The sequence below is a fragment of the Ptiloglossa arizonensis genome, chromosome 2, assembly GCF_051014685.1.
Source record: "Ptiloglossa arizonensis isolate GNS036 chromosome 2, iyPtiAriz1_principal, whole genome shotgun sequence".
Lineage (NCBI taxonomy): Eukaryota > Metazoa > Arthropoda > Insecta > Hymenoptera > Colletidae > Ptiloglossa > Ptiloglossa arizonensis.
The window spans coordinates 30,069,070-30,084,545 of NC_135049.1; the positions used below are offsets into that span (position 1 = coordinate 30,069,070).

At 45.7% G+C, this 15,476-nt stretch overlaps 1 protein-coding gene across 1 annotated transcript in view; it reads left to right on the top strand.

Moving 5' to 3' along the window:
- The window catches only part of LOC143143261 (uncharacterized), a 413,719-nt gene that overhangs the window by 362,639 nt on the left and 35,604 nt on the right, over nt 1-15,476 (top strand). The window contains exon 20 of the mRNA XM_076304324.1: nt 4,542-4,562. Coding sequence (XP_076160439.1) covers nt 4,542-4,562 — 21 coding nt within the window. The remainder of the gene's footprint in view (nt 1-4,541; nt 4,563-15,476) is intronic.

The window sequence follows — 15,476 nt, forward strand, 5'->3', positions numbered from 1 at the left end:
CGTGGAGCCTGTTGCGTAACGATGGCCACGTATTTCGTTGATATTTTCCTTTCGGTACTCGTATCGTTTCCAGATCTCTTCGCGTTGCAGGGAGAGTATCCAAGGATTGGTACACTTCGAGTTACCGATTTTCACGAGATACAGCTCGGGAAATCTATACTCTTCGGATAGAATCTCACGGCGATAAAAAATACTATTTTTATTCCTATTCCACGAAGGTTGGTTACGCCACTATCTTTCCACGGGAAAGAACGTTGAATTAATTGGGCCAGAGTCTATAGGCTGTTCGATATCCTTGACATCTTGGTAATCTAACCTAGCGAAGAACCCTCGAGTCTCGCATGCCCTCGTAGGCCCTTTATCCGCGAAATAGTAGCAATTTCGCTACTCTTCTTATTACGAATTTTTATCCGTTCTCCATCTCGAATTGCCCTCCAGTGGTAGCAATAGAATTGCATATCGTTCATCTGGAGGCATCGATCTCGACCCGTTACACCGAGGAATTAGTCGGAAGGGGAAGGTGTACGAAGCGAGTTCGTGTACGATAATCGACGTTGGTTGGAAAATTCAATTTCCACGAAAGAAATCCAAGTTTTCGAAGAATAGGTTCATATTTAAAAAGTTCAAATCTTTAAAGGATAGGTTTATATTTAAAAAGTTCAAATTTTTAAAGGATAGGTACATAATTAAAAAGTTCAAATTTTCAAAGAATAGGTTTATACTTAAAAAATTCAAATTTTCAAAGGACAGGTATATATTGAAAAAGTTCAAATTTTCAAAGGACAGGTTTATACTTAAAAAATTCAAATTTTCAAAGGACAGGTATATACTTAAAAAGTTCAAATTTTCAAAGGATAGGTATGCATTTAAAAAGTTCAGATTTTCAAAGGATAGGTATATACTTAAAGAGTTCAAATTTTGTTTATTTGTAGATTTAAAAAATCCAGGTTTCGGAAGGATAGATGTACGTATAACCTACGACATTCGAGCGATCGCATGTGTGCCACTGGAGCATCGTATAGAACGGCTCCTTGGCGAAAACGAGCATAACCGTTGTTTATCAACGAGGGGGAATTGAGATTTAAATTAGACGGAGATATGCACGAGATTCCACGGACACCAGATAGCGTGTCCAGTTGCGGGTCGCGGCAACGATACCCGCCCCAACGTGGCTGGAATCTCGGGGGCGGGAGAGGGTTGTCCAGGGGGTTAAGGTTGGACGAATAATTCGCCACCTTCCGTTTCATTACGACCGCATCGTCGGAGATACAGCCAGCTGGCACGCGATCCAGCGATCAATCCATCCAGCGACGTTCGTCCGTCAAAGCTGACCATCCCGAAATCGCGACCCATTACGCAGGCGTAAATCACTCTCGGTTAATGTCGCGCGTTCTCCTATTTGCTGCTGAGATCACCGAAAATGCGTCTCCGATTAAAATAATTTTCAATCGTTGAATCTACGAGAAGGGAGAATTTTATAAATTTAGAAGAATAAGACAGAGTCTTGTTGCAATAGAATTTTTTTTATTAACCGGTATGTAACGGTTACAAAGTCCCTAGAATCTTTGGAGTTGAAGTGACGGAAGATGCAAGTGCGATTAAAATAATTTTCAATCGATGAATATGCGAAAAGGGAGAATTTTATAGATTTAGAAGAACGAGACAGAGTCCTGCTGCAGTAGAATCTTTTCTATTAACCGATATGTAAAGGTTACAAAGTCCCTAGAATCTTTGGAGTTGAGGTGACAGAAGATGCAAGTGTGATTAAAATAATTTTCAATCGTTGAATCTACAAGAAGGGAGAATTTTATAAACCTACAAAGATGATAGAGTTCTGTTGCGATAGAATCTTTTCTACTAACCAGTGCGTCACGGTAATAAATTCCCTAGAATCTTTCGAGCTGAAACGGTGGAGGATGCAACTCTGATTAAAATAATTATCAATCGTTGAATCTACAGGAAGGGAGAATTTTATAACCCTACAAAAAATGATAGAATTCTATCTAATAGAACATTGCAAGCAATAGAATCTTGTCTATTAATCAATGCGTCACGGTAATAAATTCCCTAGCTACATTTCTATTTCACCGACAGCCCCGAACCTACTTGTGTCAATTGTCGCCGACAAAGCGACCGTTGAATCCAGAAAGCAATCGCAGCGGAATTCGTAAGTCGGGACTCACCCGGCGCAAATTTCTGTCTCTCGAAATTCAAATTTTTCAACGCGAAATGGACCATTATTAATATCCCGGTTGCTGGACGTACCAATTATCCTAGTTTATCTCGAACAGAGACGATCAATCACGCGCAGAGAATGACCCGTTACCGGCTAAACGATATATAATACTGTCATTTCTCAACACCCCGACAAAAATAACTAATAATAATAATAATAATATCACCACCGTCGGTGAGACGTTCGTTGACGAATGAACCCATCCGCTCGTACTTCTCTTTCGGGGGCGACTCGATTCGCAGAAGCGGTCGTGGAATTTTCATTACTTCTCCCATTATATCCAACCTCTCGCGTTGCACTCGGGAACACTGAGAGGACGTTTCGAACAATTCGAAAGACACGATGGACTCGTGACAGGGCAAACGAATCGTTTCTCACGAGGCAACGATTTTTAGTCGAAATTCCATTATCGCGGTCGCGCGATCCGAGTTACGAACGTCGATCGAAATTACCGAGCGAAATACGCAGTCTCGCGTAATTTAGGTTCCACGGCCACTGTTTCGTCGAACCGAGTATAAATCCGATCGTTCACGATATTCATGAAAAAGCCGCGCGACGTATGTATAGAAATTTACATTTATACCGATAGGATCTTTTTCGGTAGGCGTTGTTCCGCGAGCGGTTTCTCGCTGTAGCGATTTCGTTCGATCGAAGTTTATTTCAATCGGTGGTTCGATTCGTTTCGGTGATTGGCCACCGGGAAATTAATTTAGAAATTTCGTTTTCCCGGCCGATCGCACCGTATGTTAATTTCGTAGGTTCCATGGTCGGTGAATTACGTTTCGAATGGATTTTATTTCGCCCGGAATTTGAAAATCAATTCGCGCGGAGTGGAGACGACGGTGAAAAATAATCCGGTTGGTAATTACCGGATGAAATTTACGAGAAACTTTGATTATTTTATAACTAACCGTGGCTTTGAAAATGGTTCTCGTATCGTTAGTTTTTAAACGTTCCTGTATCGTTATCAACCCTTACTCCAATTCGGAAAATCGAATCGTGGTTTGGAATTTTAATTAAAATTCAATTACTCGTTTCTTCTAAGATGTAAACATATGTATACGAAACGTTGAAATGAAAACGTTCAGTTTGAAATTAATCACACGATTCGAAGGATTTCATGGAGTGCAAAGGGTCGAATACTTTTCAAAAGATCTGTAATCTTTTCTATCGGGGCTCGAAGAAATTCATCTTACCGGTATTTGAACCGTGTTCGATTAAACCCCTCGAATTCGCGTGTACCGTTCACTCGAGGGTGGAAGACGTTCTTTATAAATCTGTTTCTCGAAGCAACGCAAGAAAAGCAAATGGATCCCTCCTGGACGACTAATGTTTCGCCAAGAGCCACAATCTATCTCGTGGTTCTCCCCGATATCGACACGCGGGATAATTTATCGCCGGTGCCGATCTTGCTCGCTTCCCGTGGATCAGCTCTCGTGAGAAAACGCACTTGCAACCGGCATCCTTCGAGTCCCACGGAAATAGAGGACGATCGATCGGTATCTCGCGCCAAGACGGGGCATCCCCCTCGTCACCCCGTAGTACCCCCTCGTCCATCGACCAACGATCGAAACCACCGCGATATAAGTTTCTTCGACGAGATTTTCTACGGGGAATTGGTTTTCCGCCAACTCGAGCCCGCTTCTGCTACGCCCCGGTACGTCTAATCGACGGCCAATTACTATCGGCTAATTGTAATTGCTGCCGTGGAAGAGAATGTCGCGTTAATCGGGGCTGCCGATGAAACGACAACTGGAGCGTCGACTAACAGAGTATGGTCGATGCGTGGAAGCGTAACGGGGGCAGTAGCTTACACGGAGGAATTTTTTCGAGCGTGACTACCGATCTACCGTTTTCGAGCGAGATCGAAAAGATTTCAACCATCCACCGAAACGATCTCCGCCCGCGGCAGTCTCGAAAAGTGTTCCATCGAATCCGGCAGAACTTCAAACTAGTCCGAATTACGTCTCGAAGTTTCTCGCGTCGAAAGAAACTTTTTTCATCGGTGTACAATTAACACCTTCGAGGTAACGAACCCTCGAGTACGCAATCTTATCGATTCTTTTTCTCTCATTCTTTCGAGATATTGCGCTTTCTTCTTTTTTCGTATACACAAGTTCGGTACACCAGAGATCCGTAGAATCTTCAACGAGGAACTAACCCGACCCGTACACGTGTCAATCTCAGCTGAATTATTATTCGTTGAGATTATAGAGCGTATTTGCTCGTACGATTTAAAATTGTCGACGAGTTTCGAAGAACGCTACGCGTTACTAACTTGCACGTTTTACGTTCCATGTTTCAGTGTGCGTACAATGGCCAGAGGGTAGGTGGTTCCACGACGTGCCGGAATCGGCACTGCTGAATCTCTGCTTCGAGATCCGTGAGAATTGCTACGGGTTCTACTGAAGGCGATGATCGGCGATCAAAGGCAACACGACAGTGACGACGCGAGAGACAATCATCGGATCTCGGGAGCGGTCCGCCGGGATTGGCTCGCAGTGTCGCGAATGAGACAGTCTCTCGGAGCACACCGAGACCTAAAAAACAGATAGTTGAAATTTTCGTTTGTTTCTTCCCAACAGCCGCCCAACACTACCACGACCAAGCCAACGACAAAAATAATAGACAGCCACGAGCCATTATAAGTAGCATCGCGATCGAGAGAGAGCACGCCACAGACTCTTTCTCCGATCTCACGATCCATTCGTACCCCTATATTTTTTTTCTCTCTCTCTCTCTCTCTCTACGTAACGATGTTTTTTTTCTATTTTTTTTTTTTCATTATTTTTTTTTTTTCTTCAATTTTCATTCCTCCGAGCGAGCCGCTCGGAGAACCCGATCGGCGAGTCCACCGAGTCGAGTCAAACGACGGGTGAGCGCTTCGAGTGGTCGAATTCGGTTTCACGACATGTTCCTAGTGTTTCACGCGACGTCTCACGTGTGACCGTTGACTCGACTCGTAGAACTGGACACGTGCCTGCCCACCCGAAATCGCGGTGGAAACGAAGCTCGTCGCTCGTTTCCCAGCGTCGTGCGACAGGTCTAGCACTGACCCTTAGATGGTCCTCGCGTGAAAAAAGGCTCCGCTCTTGTCCCAAAAAAAACACCCCGAAACAAGCCACCGAATACAAGCCCCTTACGCTCTGGCCCCCCGGCCTTTTCTTTTAGGGTTCTCGATGATTCCAGCAGAACCAAGGTGGGTGTACAAAGACTTTATTTACCTACAACTAATTGCTCGTCGTTACAACCAGCTCGCGAGTATACTGTCTACTCTTCTCTTCACTTGTTTCCGTTACTTTATCTTAATTATTTACGTTGGCCGTGGCCTCCCCCCGCCGCGATCAGGGGGACGGTGACACGCACTCGCGCCCACACAAAGGCCCCGATATATCCCACGTTTCTCTCTCTCACACACACCGACCACTTTTCTATTCTCGCGACGGACGAAGAGCAGCCCGCGACTATTCGTCTCTCTGTTCGTATTCTTCTTTTTTTTTCTTATTTTTTTTTTCTCTCGTCGTTCGTTCTCCAGTTCGACCCCACGGGGGGTTGGAACATATATTGACGCTACGAACGAAGCGCGAGGGTAAATCGCGCTCGACGAAACTACGGAGAACCCTCGAAGACGGATCGTTCTCCTCTTTTTTTTTCCTTCTTTCGTCTTTCGGGAAACCGTTTTTCCGCGGCGACGATTCCTTTCCGGAGCGCTCGCGTGCGCTCGCGTGCGTTCTCCGTGTTTCGCGTGTCGCGATTCTCCCTGGTAGACGACCGGGGGGAAACCGTGGGAGACGATCCACCTCGAGCAGAGGAACGATTCGGAGCGATTGCAAGTGGCCGCGCGTGGGTGGCGTCTATCGGTCAGTGGTAGGTCGGCACGAGACAGAGCGAACCTCTAGTTCATAGGTCAACGAACCGATGATTCCTAATCGCGGTTGCACCGTGAAAGAAACTGCAGCGTGGACGTTCCATTGAATGAGTTACCCAGCTTTTCCTTTAGGAACGCGACGATCGATCATCCCGCGATCGAGAGGACGATCGTCCGTTTGGGTGCTGCTCGAACGATTGGGACTGCTTCGAGGGTATTTCCGTATTCGAATACTTTCACCGTGTGATATCGTATCGGAACCGATCGATGGTAAAGATCATCAATTGGACGTTTAATCGCGAGACGAAACATCAACTCTCTCACCGTGCGGTAGAAGTATTAAAGAGGGTGGGATATTTTTCAAATCGTCGATATTCGTATTATTTATTATTACTCTCTCGTTCGAATGATATTCCGAAACGTTCCACTGTCGAATGATTCGAACAGTCCCAGTCCCAAGCTGCATTCGTCTCGAACGCTCGCTGACGTTTCCAAGCGTGTGCATCCGCGATCACTGTAGACACTAAGGTTAAGATTAACGGAACGACTGGGTATTCGAAAAGTATTTTTACCAACGTAGACGCGTAGGGTAATCGACGACATTCCATCGAGCATTACTCATTCCTGCTTGATCTCGATTATCGGATATTTGTGTACCTTTTTTTTTTCTTATATACATATGTACATATATATACATAGACTATACGTTTCTCGTGACATTTTTCGCTCGTTCCTCGCGAGTAGCAGAAATTCGTCACGGTTTATCGATGCAGGGTATTGTTTCTAGTGATCGTACAGAGAAGTGTTATACCTCTTTAGACTGTAAACGTAGAATAAACAGTATTACTCCGCTGGAAAGGCAGAGCGAAGCGTCCTCGACGCGAGACTTTCCGTTCAATCGAGTCGCGCGAGACAAGTTTCCCTCTCCTCGCGGCGATCGGCGAAGCGGGTGATCCTCGAGGCGACGCGACGCGACGCTTTGCGTTTCCGGAAGTCGCGCCCCCGTTGACAAAGAAACGTGGAGAGCGACCGGGAACCCGAGGGCGCGACCACGGGAACGAAATCCGCGCGAAGAGAGACCGAGACGGGAGAACCAAGAAGAACCTCGACGCGTGGAAACGAGGAGGAGAGAAACGACGCGTTAACGTGGAACGGCCGACCATGAGATACCCACGGGGACAAAGAGGAGAGACCAGAGAATGAAACGGTGCAATTGCCACGAAGAGACGAAACAACGGAAACGAAGTGCGCGGAGCACGTCTACGAGAAACATTTTGGATCGTGGTTATCGAGTTCATCCATAAGAATTAAGTTCGATCAGTGATACCCGTGGAAACCGGACCAAGTTCTCTCAGTTTACTGTGCGCGAGATCGCGGACTTGTCTCGAGGAGTTGCTTTATTTTTTTTCTTAAATAGGATTCGATCTCTGCGAGGGAACAACTGAGCCCTTGACGAACGACAGGAGTCGGAAGATCGAGAATCTCGAGTCGGAGAGAAAGTTCCGTAGAGGATCCCTTAGCACGAGTCGTATTATCGAGTCGCGAAATGTATGGAAATTTTCCCTAATTACCGATCAAAGTTGGCCAATTGTGCCCCAACCGCGCGTTTCTCTTCGAGTCTGGACGATATAAGTTGGCCGCTCGCGGCACGCTGCGTCCCATCCCCACCACCGCGTCTCTCGTAAACTCCCCACCGCTCTTTCTTCCGTCTCTTCGCGCAGACGCGCCCGTCAGGGTCTCAAACGGTCCACGTTCGCGCTTGATACAGGGTATTGTCACTGTTCCTCGGAATAATCCACGGCGAATCGATTGTGTCTCTTTCTCAGGCAATAAAGAAGAACTTTTTCTACTTTATCAATACACGACGAATTCTCAATGTCCAATCACGCGGTTCTCAAAGTACGTGGCATGCATCGTTCGCGTTGCTCGTTCGAGCTTACCCAATTTTTTTCCTTATTTTTTTTTTTCTCTATTTTTATTCTTCGCCCCGTACGGTACGATCTCTTCCGGTTGTTCGACTTTCGTTTTTCTTTTTTTCCCCGGTTTTTGAACACCGCGACGAAGCGTCGACGCAGATCGAGTTTCGCGCGTTATTTTCGTTCGAATTCGGTTCCCCGCCCTGAGTGTTTCCTTTTGGATGCACCGTTACCAGGTACACCGCTACTATCCTCCGCGTCGTGGTCTTGTTTCTCTCAGCTCGATGCCCCTTGCGAATCGCGCGCGCGCGGAATATTCGAGCGTCGACACCGGAGACACTTTTATTTCGAATTCTTTCTCTCGAATCGATCGTAGCGCTCGGAGCACTCGAACGATCTCGTCGCGATTTCTCCGCCCGTGGATCGACGAACCTGTCGCCTTGGAATCCACGCTGGATCGCGAAGACAAGAAAAGTAAAAACAATTATTCATAACCCCCACCACCACCACCACGCGCGTTTATCGAGACGAAACTACAGGACATCTTCGAAAGTGTGCATGCTGTAGGCTTTTTTTGGTCTTGATTAGTGGCGTTTAGCTTTCAGTGAATAACAGTGACAATAAGAAGCCCGGACTCGATCGTAACCCGGTAGATGTGGGCACCTGGCGTCGAGCAATGGACGATTCGAACGCGAGTCGACTCTTCGTCGAATCTGTGTTAGTGTTTCGTTCAACGAGAGGCGGGACGACACTTTTCGGAACTTAGAGAATCGTTTTTCCAACGATTGGTTCCCACGATTCGTTCCAGCTACGCGGTATCGTTTGTTTTTGTTTTTCGTTTCAACGAGACGTATCGAGTAATGGCCGCGTTCGGAACGCCGATGCTCGACGACGAAAGTCCCCTTTAAGCTTGATTGACACGCTCGATAACGTATCTAGAAGACTTGTCACCGTTTGCATGCCACGTGTACTACCTTCTTCACACGTAATGTATTTTTAAGGTCGTTGCAAACCGCGTGTCTCTGCCGTGTTCTCACGTTCTCTCTGTGTCGTTTCCTGCTCTCTGTCGGCTCTTGTGATTCGCTGCAGCATATATACGCGATCGTTGTTCCCATTCACGATCGTTGCTAACCGATAACAGATCGACGAGGAAGAGCGAGACGAAGAAGAAACGAAGGTGTCTCGACCGTGAACGACGTGTGCCGAGCGAGGTTACGGAACAATTTTTACGAGAACCTTCAATTATACCCTCGTGCTCCAAAAATCTTCACAGAGTTCGTCGAAAGAGCGAAACCAAGCTCGAACGTACGATTTGCAATAACATTCTCGACCATTGGGTCCTAAGCTCTCGTCCGTATCCTCGAAGCTATAACGATGGTACTCTTACCGCGCATTCAAATCACCGAAAACGATCGTGTTCGCGTTGTCGATCCGAACTTCAATCCGCACGATTTACAGTTCGTTGTGAATTACAAAATTTCTCGATTGTTGGCGTTCTTCGGAGGATCGTCGAAACCATATCAAGCTTACTTTTAGATGCTTGTAACACATTTTCGTTTGTACGGGTGACATTAGATACCAACGACGTATTTCTCGCTTACAAGTTTTCTCAGTGTTTCGTTCACTTTGTAGGAAAGGTATCGTACCGAGTAGAATTTTTTCTTCGCGACTTACGAAAGAAACAACGCATCCAAGAGTCGAACCACAAGCTTCCACGAGTTCGTGAGAAACGGTACGAGAGCTTGGCTCCACTCTCGATCCATCCGCGCTGGCGCGAGATCGTTCGCGAGCGAGACACCTCGTCCGCGCGAAACTGTCCGCCTAGAATGGTTCAAGAACGCCGGAAACGCGCCGAATCACTCTGAATCTCTCAAGACGCCGAGCAAGCGGGGAACAAAGGGAAGATCCTCGCCGAGCAGGAAGATATTTTCGGGAGAGAAGCCACGCGCACAGAAGCGATCGAAATGTGAAGGTACGGCTCTCTAAAACAAAACAAAACAAAATAAAAAAAATAAAAATACAAAACAAAAAAACATGGCCACGAAAAGACGAGAATCGGAGCGGATTCGAGAAATGGCCACCCGTTTGACGACACACGAATTAGGAAAACTGTTTTGACCGAAACGAATGTAACACACGTAGAGCGACGTGACAGGAAGTGCGAGGAGGCTAGGAGAAACGCGACGACGATGACCCGTTCGCGCGAGATCATCGACCACCCGGATCGCTCCTCTTTTTCTCCGAAGTCTCTGTTTCCCCTTTCGGAATCACGGGAGACGAACGGGGATCGAAGGGCAGCGGACGCCGACGAATGGAGAAAAGGACGGAGAAAGGTCGGGACCCTTTAGTGTCGAATGCAAAAAAAAAACAAAAATATATATACCAAAAAAAAAACATATATATTAAAACAAAAACGAATCTCGCCTGTGCTAGCTTTTAGTTTCTAGGGTTTCCTCTGTCCGGTGGTAAAAGCATGAGGTATTCTTCGTACGTAATAATTCGTATGATTTGATTAATTTTTAGCGTAACGATTACTACCATTAACTCACCGCTGTGCCTACGTACCCCCCGTTATCCCCATCCCCTGAACCCACCCGCCCAACCACTCGATTCTCATTCTCCCCGATCTCGATCAATCGATTAATCTCCACGGTCCGGATAATCTTTTTTTTTTCTATATTTTTTTTTTTCTTTTCTCCCGCGGCGCACACTGCTCGCAAAAACACACAAGTCTCCCTTGAGCACTCTCGTTTTGTTTCACACGTATCATTCTTGTTCAATGAATAACTTGGCTGCAACGCAAATACTCGTTAATCTTGTGACGCTTAACTCGGACGCGTCAGTGCTGGGCTTCGAATCGCGATTTTTTTGCGGTTCTTTTTTTCATCTTCGATTTTTCTTGCCTTTTGACGAAATTTTATTCCCGTGCACGCGGATCGCTCCGAAGGGGGATGCTTTGGACACTCTTTTTTCGCGGGAATCCTTGCAAAATAAAGATCTGACAACGATTCGTAGCAACCTTGAAAAATATCGAAAGGTATATTCTCGAAACGAAGAAAACGGGGACAATAGTCTCGCAATAAGTCACCTTTACGAATCGATGCTCTTTCGCAAGACTCTCTACGTCTAATAATTCACAGACCGTTAATTATCGACACTCGAGGCACACAGGCTTTCTTAAACAATTTTTACCAAGCTCGAGAAAGTTATCAGCAATGGAATCGCGTTTAATTAACCCGTAGATAGCAGTGGAGTCACTCTCGCAATTAGTAACCTACGCGACACAGTGTTCTTTCGTAAGAATCTAATCTGTGTCTAATAATTCAGAGACCGTTAATTATCGATACTCGAGGCGCACGGGCTTTCTTGGAACATTTTTTCACGAAGCTCGAGAAAGTTCACCAGCGGTGAAATCACGTTCGATGAATTTCGAGATATCAGCGGAATCACGTTTCGTTAATCCAGAGACGGTAGTAGCGTAATCGCATTTCGTGAATGTCGCGCGAGCTTCTCGAGGAGTTGAATGCTCAGTTAAACGTAAGAGTAGCACAGGTGTAGGAAATCATTGAAAGGGATTCCGCGATTTGGAAATCGTTCTCGAAGGAAACTCTCGACGATAAAAAAGAGGGTCCAAATCGACCGGTCGCGAGGTTCTCAATTATGTTCGCGTTTCGTTTCGATCTCACCCAGCGCTGTTCGCCACTATTCCGTCGAATCGAGACCGAGCTACTCGTCGATTCGTTTAACCGATTGCCACGATTAATATACCGAACCGCTGTGGTTAAACAACAGTTGTATTAACGATCACCCGCCGACGGTGCTCGTCGCTGGCTCCCATACACGTATTATTAATCGATCCTCGATTCCCTCGAGACACACATTGTTTACTCCAAACCCCCGTCCCATCGACTTTCGCACCGCCCAAAAATGTCCGATCCAGTCTCCTTAATCGTACCCTTAACTCCCTTCGTACCTCATACGTATATATATACATACATACAATGTATAGATTTTTTTTCAAATTGTTACTATTACATATATATATAATAATCACGGTAATGCGCCACATATTCACTGGTTGATGACTGTCTCGTTGACAAAGGCCCGTACCTTGCCTGTGGTTGTGCTTGGTTGTGGTTGGAAAGCGGTTTTGGGAGAGAATTTTTTACTTGCTTCTTTTTTTAATAATTATTACCTTTTTTAATTTGCACGTCTCATGTCGTGGCCTTGGCTTGCCTTCATATGAGATTCACCTGTGAATACATATATATATGTATATGTATATACATACATATATGCGAATATATATGTGTATATATATTATATATGTATATATATAGATACATATATCTATACTGAATATGTACCGATATACGTACGCATCCGTGCGCGTCGATTACGCAAAGCTTTAACAATGAGAAACGATCGAACATTTTCTCTTATCGTTTCTGTGCACAATGATGTTCGTTACGTATCGACGTAGCGTATGGATACGTACGCTATATAGTATTGTTATTATATTATAATTTCACGTGTTATGGTACGTCCGTCCTGGCAGTCGTACAGAATTACTATATTATATTTTGCACCTACGTACACGTACGAGAGCTGAGTAGTGTGGATTGCGGAAACGATCTTGCGTTTCCTAGTGTATCTTACACGTACGTTTTCCTTTTTCAGTTTTTTTTTTCTCTCTTTATTTTTCTATATACACACACATATATATATATATATTTTTTTTTTTCGTTCGTTTCTCCACGTTCTCTTTTCTTAAGTTTCTCTTCTTCTTTTTTTTCTCTCTCTCTCTTTTTTTTATTTTCTCAGTTCGGTCCGTTCTCCCCTCTTCTTCTCAAGCCCGGTCCCTCTGTTTCGTTTCGCAGCGGTACCGTAGAGAATGGGGGAGCAGAAGAAAAGAAAGGGGGGTGGGGGGAGAATCGTCGCGGTGCAAGTCGCGACGGGGTTAATTGCTCGCGTTTTCAAAAGTAATTCGCGAGAAAAAGGAGCCCGCGTAACGAAGAGAGGGGTAGAGAAGCACGTCGTCTACCGGAGAACGCTTCCTCTCGTTCGGTTCTTGTTTCCAGTTTGTGTCTTTTGTTCGCGCAACATCCGGGGGCAGGGGGAACGTAACGTAATCTTCTTTTTAATTAGAGTCTCTTTAGCGTGCTCGAACCATCCTCTTTCTCGTAACGGTAACATCCTCTCGAACTCTATCGCTGGATTTTTCTTTTCTCTCACCCAACCCCCAGCCCTAGTACGAGCTGCCATGGCGGCACGGTCCGACGATATATACTTGCATTATTTCTGTCTTCTTTTTTATTTAATTTTTGTCTTTTTTTACTCATTTATTCGATTTTGTTATTTTCACTTATTTTCGTTTCATTCTCTCGGTCACTCCTGTTGATCCGATCATTTATCGTTCACTGATTATCGTTACTTCACCGTTAGTTTGTCTCTATCGACCTATTTCTCTAGTTTGTACTACTTTTTTTATTTTTTTTTTATTTCCTCCACTTTTACGTTCGTTCTACCTTTTGTTACTTTTTTTTTTGGAACTGTTGTCATTGACATTAATGTTATTGGATCGTGGCACGGTGTGTTAGTTGGCGAGAGACATGACATAATAATTTTTTGGCCGGGCGAAGGTTGCTGCATGCTCGACAAGTGCCGCCTTTGATTTAGTGGTAACTAATTAATTCTCGTATCGCCTAGCGTTCGGGGGGGCGCCGATCGCGTCGGTCACGTCGCTCGCTGTCGATTTTCGATAAACGAGTTCTCGAGAAACTTTTTCGCGTCGCGCGGGAAAAAAAAATAAAAATAAAAACGAAAAACTTCTACTCGAGCACCGTGCACGGGGAGATCGAATTTCCCGGGATACGACCGAAGTGGAATTTTTCGTAAATACTGTGCACGAACGGGTTGCCCCCAAAATGCGCGAATCTCTCGATTTTCAATGAGAAAAAAAAAGAGAAACGGTGACCAGACCGTGTAGAGAAGAATCAAAGAATCGAGCATTTTGGAAAATCGATCTCGCGAATGGTACACGGTACTTGGAATAATTCAACCAGGTGCGTCGTATTCGGGAGAAATCGGTCCCCGTCGGTGGCTCGTGAAACTTTCGGTCGAATACGCACGGTGGCCTTGCAACAAAGAAAAGGAAAAAAAAAAAGAAAACCGCGCACAAAGGGCCGAGCAACAAAGGTCAGCGAAAATCGAGAAACTCGCGAGCCTCGTCGCCGTCCCCGGCGTCATTTCAACAGACACGAGTACACGTATATGTACACACGTAAACGTTCACCTTTTCTTACTGGTTGTTTAGCCTGGCATTCACTAATTAGTCTCAGTGCGTAGCCTTAATTAGTTACCGCTGAGCGTGCAAGCACCGCCAGCAATTAGTGGTCACCCTCGAAAGGGTGCGCTTTTTTTCGAAAGCTCGACAGATAATCCTTTCCTCCTTGGAACAGACAGAAAGGGAAAGAAACGACTTATTTTCGTCTACTTCCGTTCTTTTTCTCCTCTCTTTTTTTTTCTCTTTTTTTTTTTTGATCTTTTCATGTATCTTTTCATTCCGTTCTTTAACGAGGAGCACTCGCTGCTTTTCAGCGCGTAATTGAATCACGAAACAAAAAGAAAGCAGTAAATGGAGGGGGGTAACAGCGCCGATTCGGTAACGTTGTCGTTGTTTCTCGACCGCTTTTCACGGTTTCGTAACGTCGAATGGGCGCCACGACGCCCACGGAACGGGTAAACGCAACGTGAAAACGGTTCCACGCTCGTCGTACGGGTTACGAACGAATTATTATGTACGGCGGTGGTTCCCAGCGGTGGCTGCGAGACGAGTAGATTCGCTTCCCGACGCGTTCACGTATTCGTGTACGCGCGTGAAATACAATATCGCCGAGGTAATACGAAATTTCGAACGTTTCCGCGTGTCGTGATTCCGGTGGGGACGATCGTGTTTCGAGCCGGTCTTTTTGATCGAGTCGCGCGTCTCGAGTCCAGGCGTTGAAGTCACCGTGCGGACGGTCGACTCGCGATCGAAACGGTATATTCTCGAATGTTTTCCTTTTTCGAGGGACCGTCCACGGACTCCTTTGTCCGCGAAGTGGCGGAGATTTCGCGACCCATTAAACTCGAGAGACGAGAAGAGAGAGAGAGAGAGAGAGGAAGAGAGAAAGAAAGAAAGAAAGAGAGAGAGAGAGAGAGTGGAGAGAAACGAGCGAATTTAACCGGTAAGGAGGCTCTCGAGACGCTGGGAACCACCGATCACCGAAAAATCCGTAACTTCCGGTTCCAGAAACCCACCCGGGTGAGTTTGCTCGTCTCGAAAGAACGTTTCGGTGATTCTGAATCGTGGTCGCGCGTTTCTTTTTTCTTTTTTCTTTTTCTTCTTCTCGATCGCAATCGTCGTCTGGTCGTTAGATTCCAGCGTGAGATAACGATACGACGAAGAGATTAA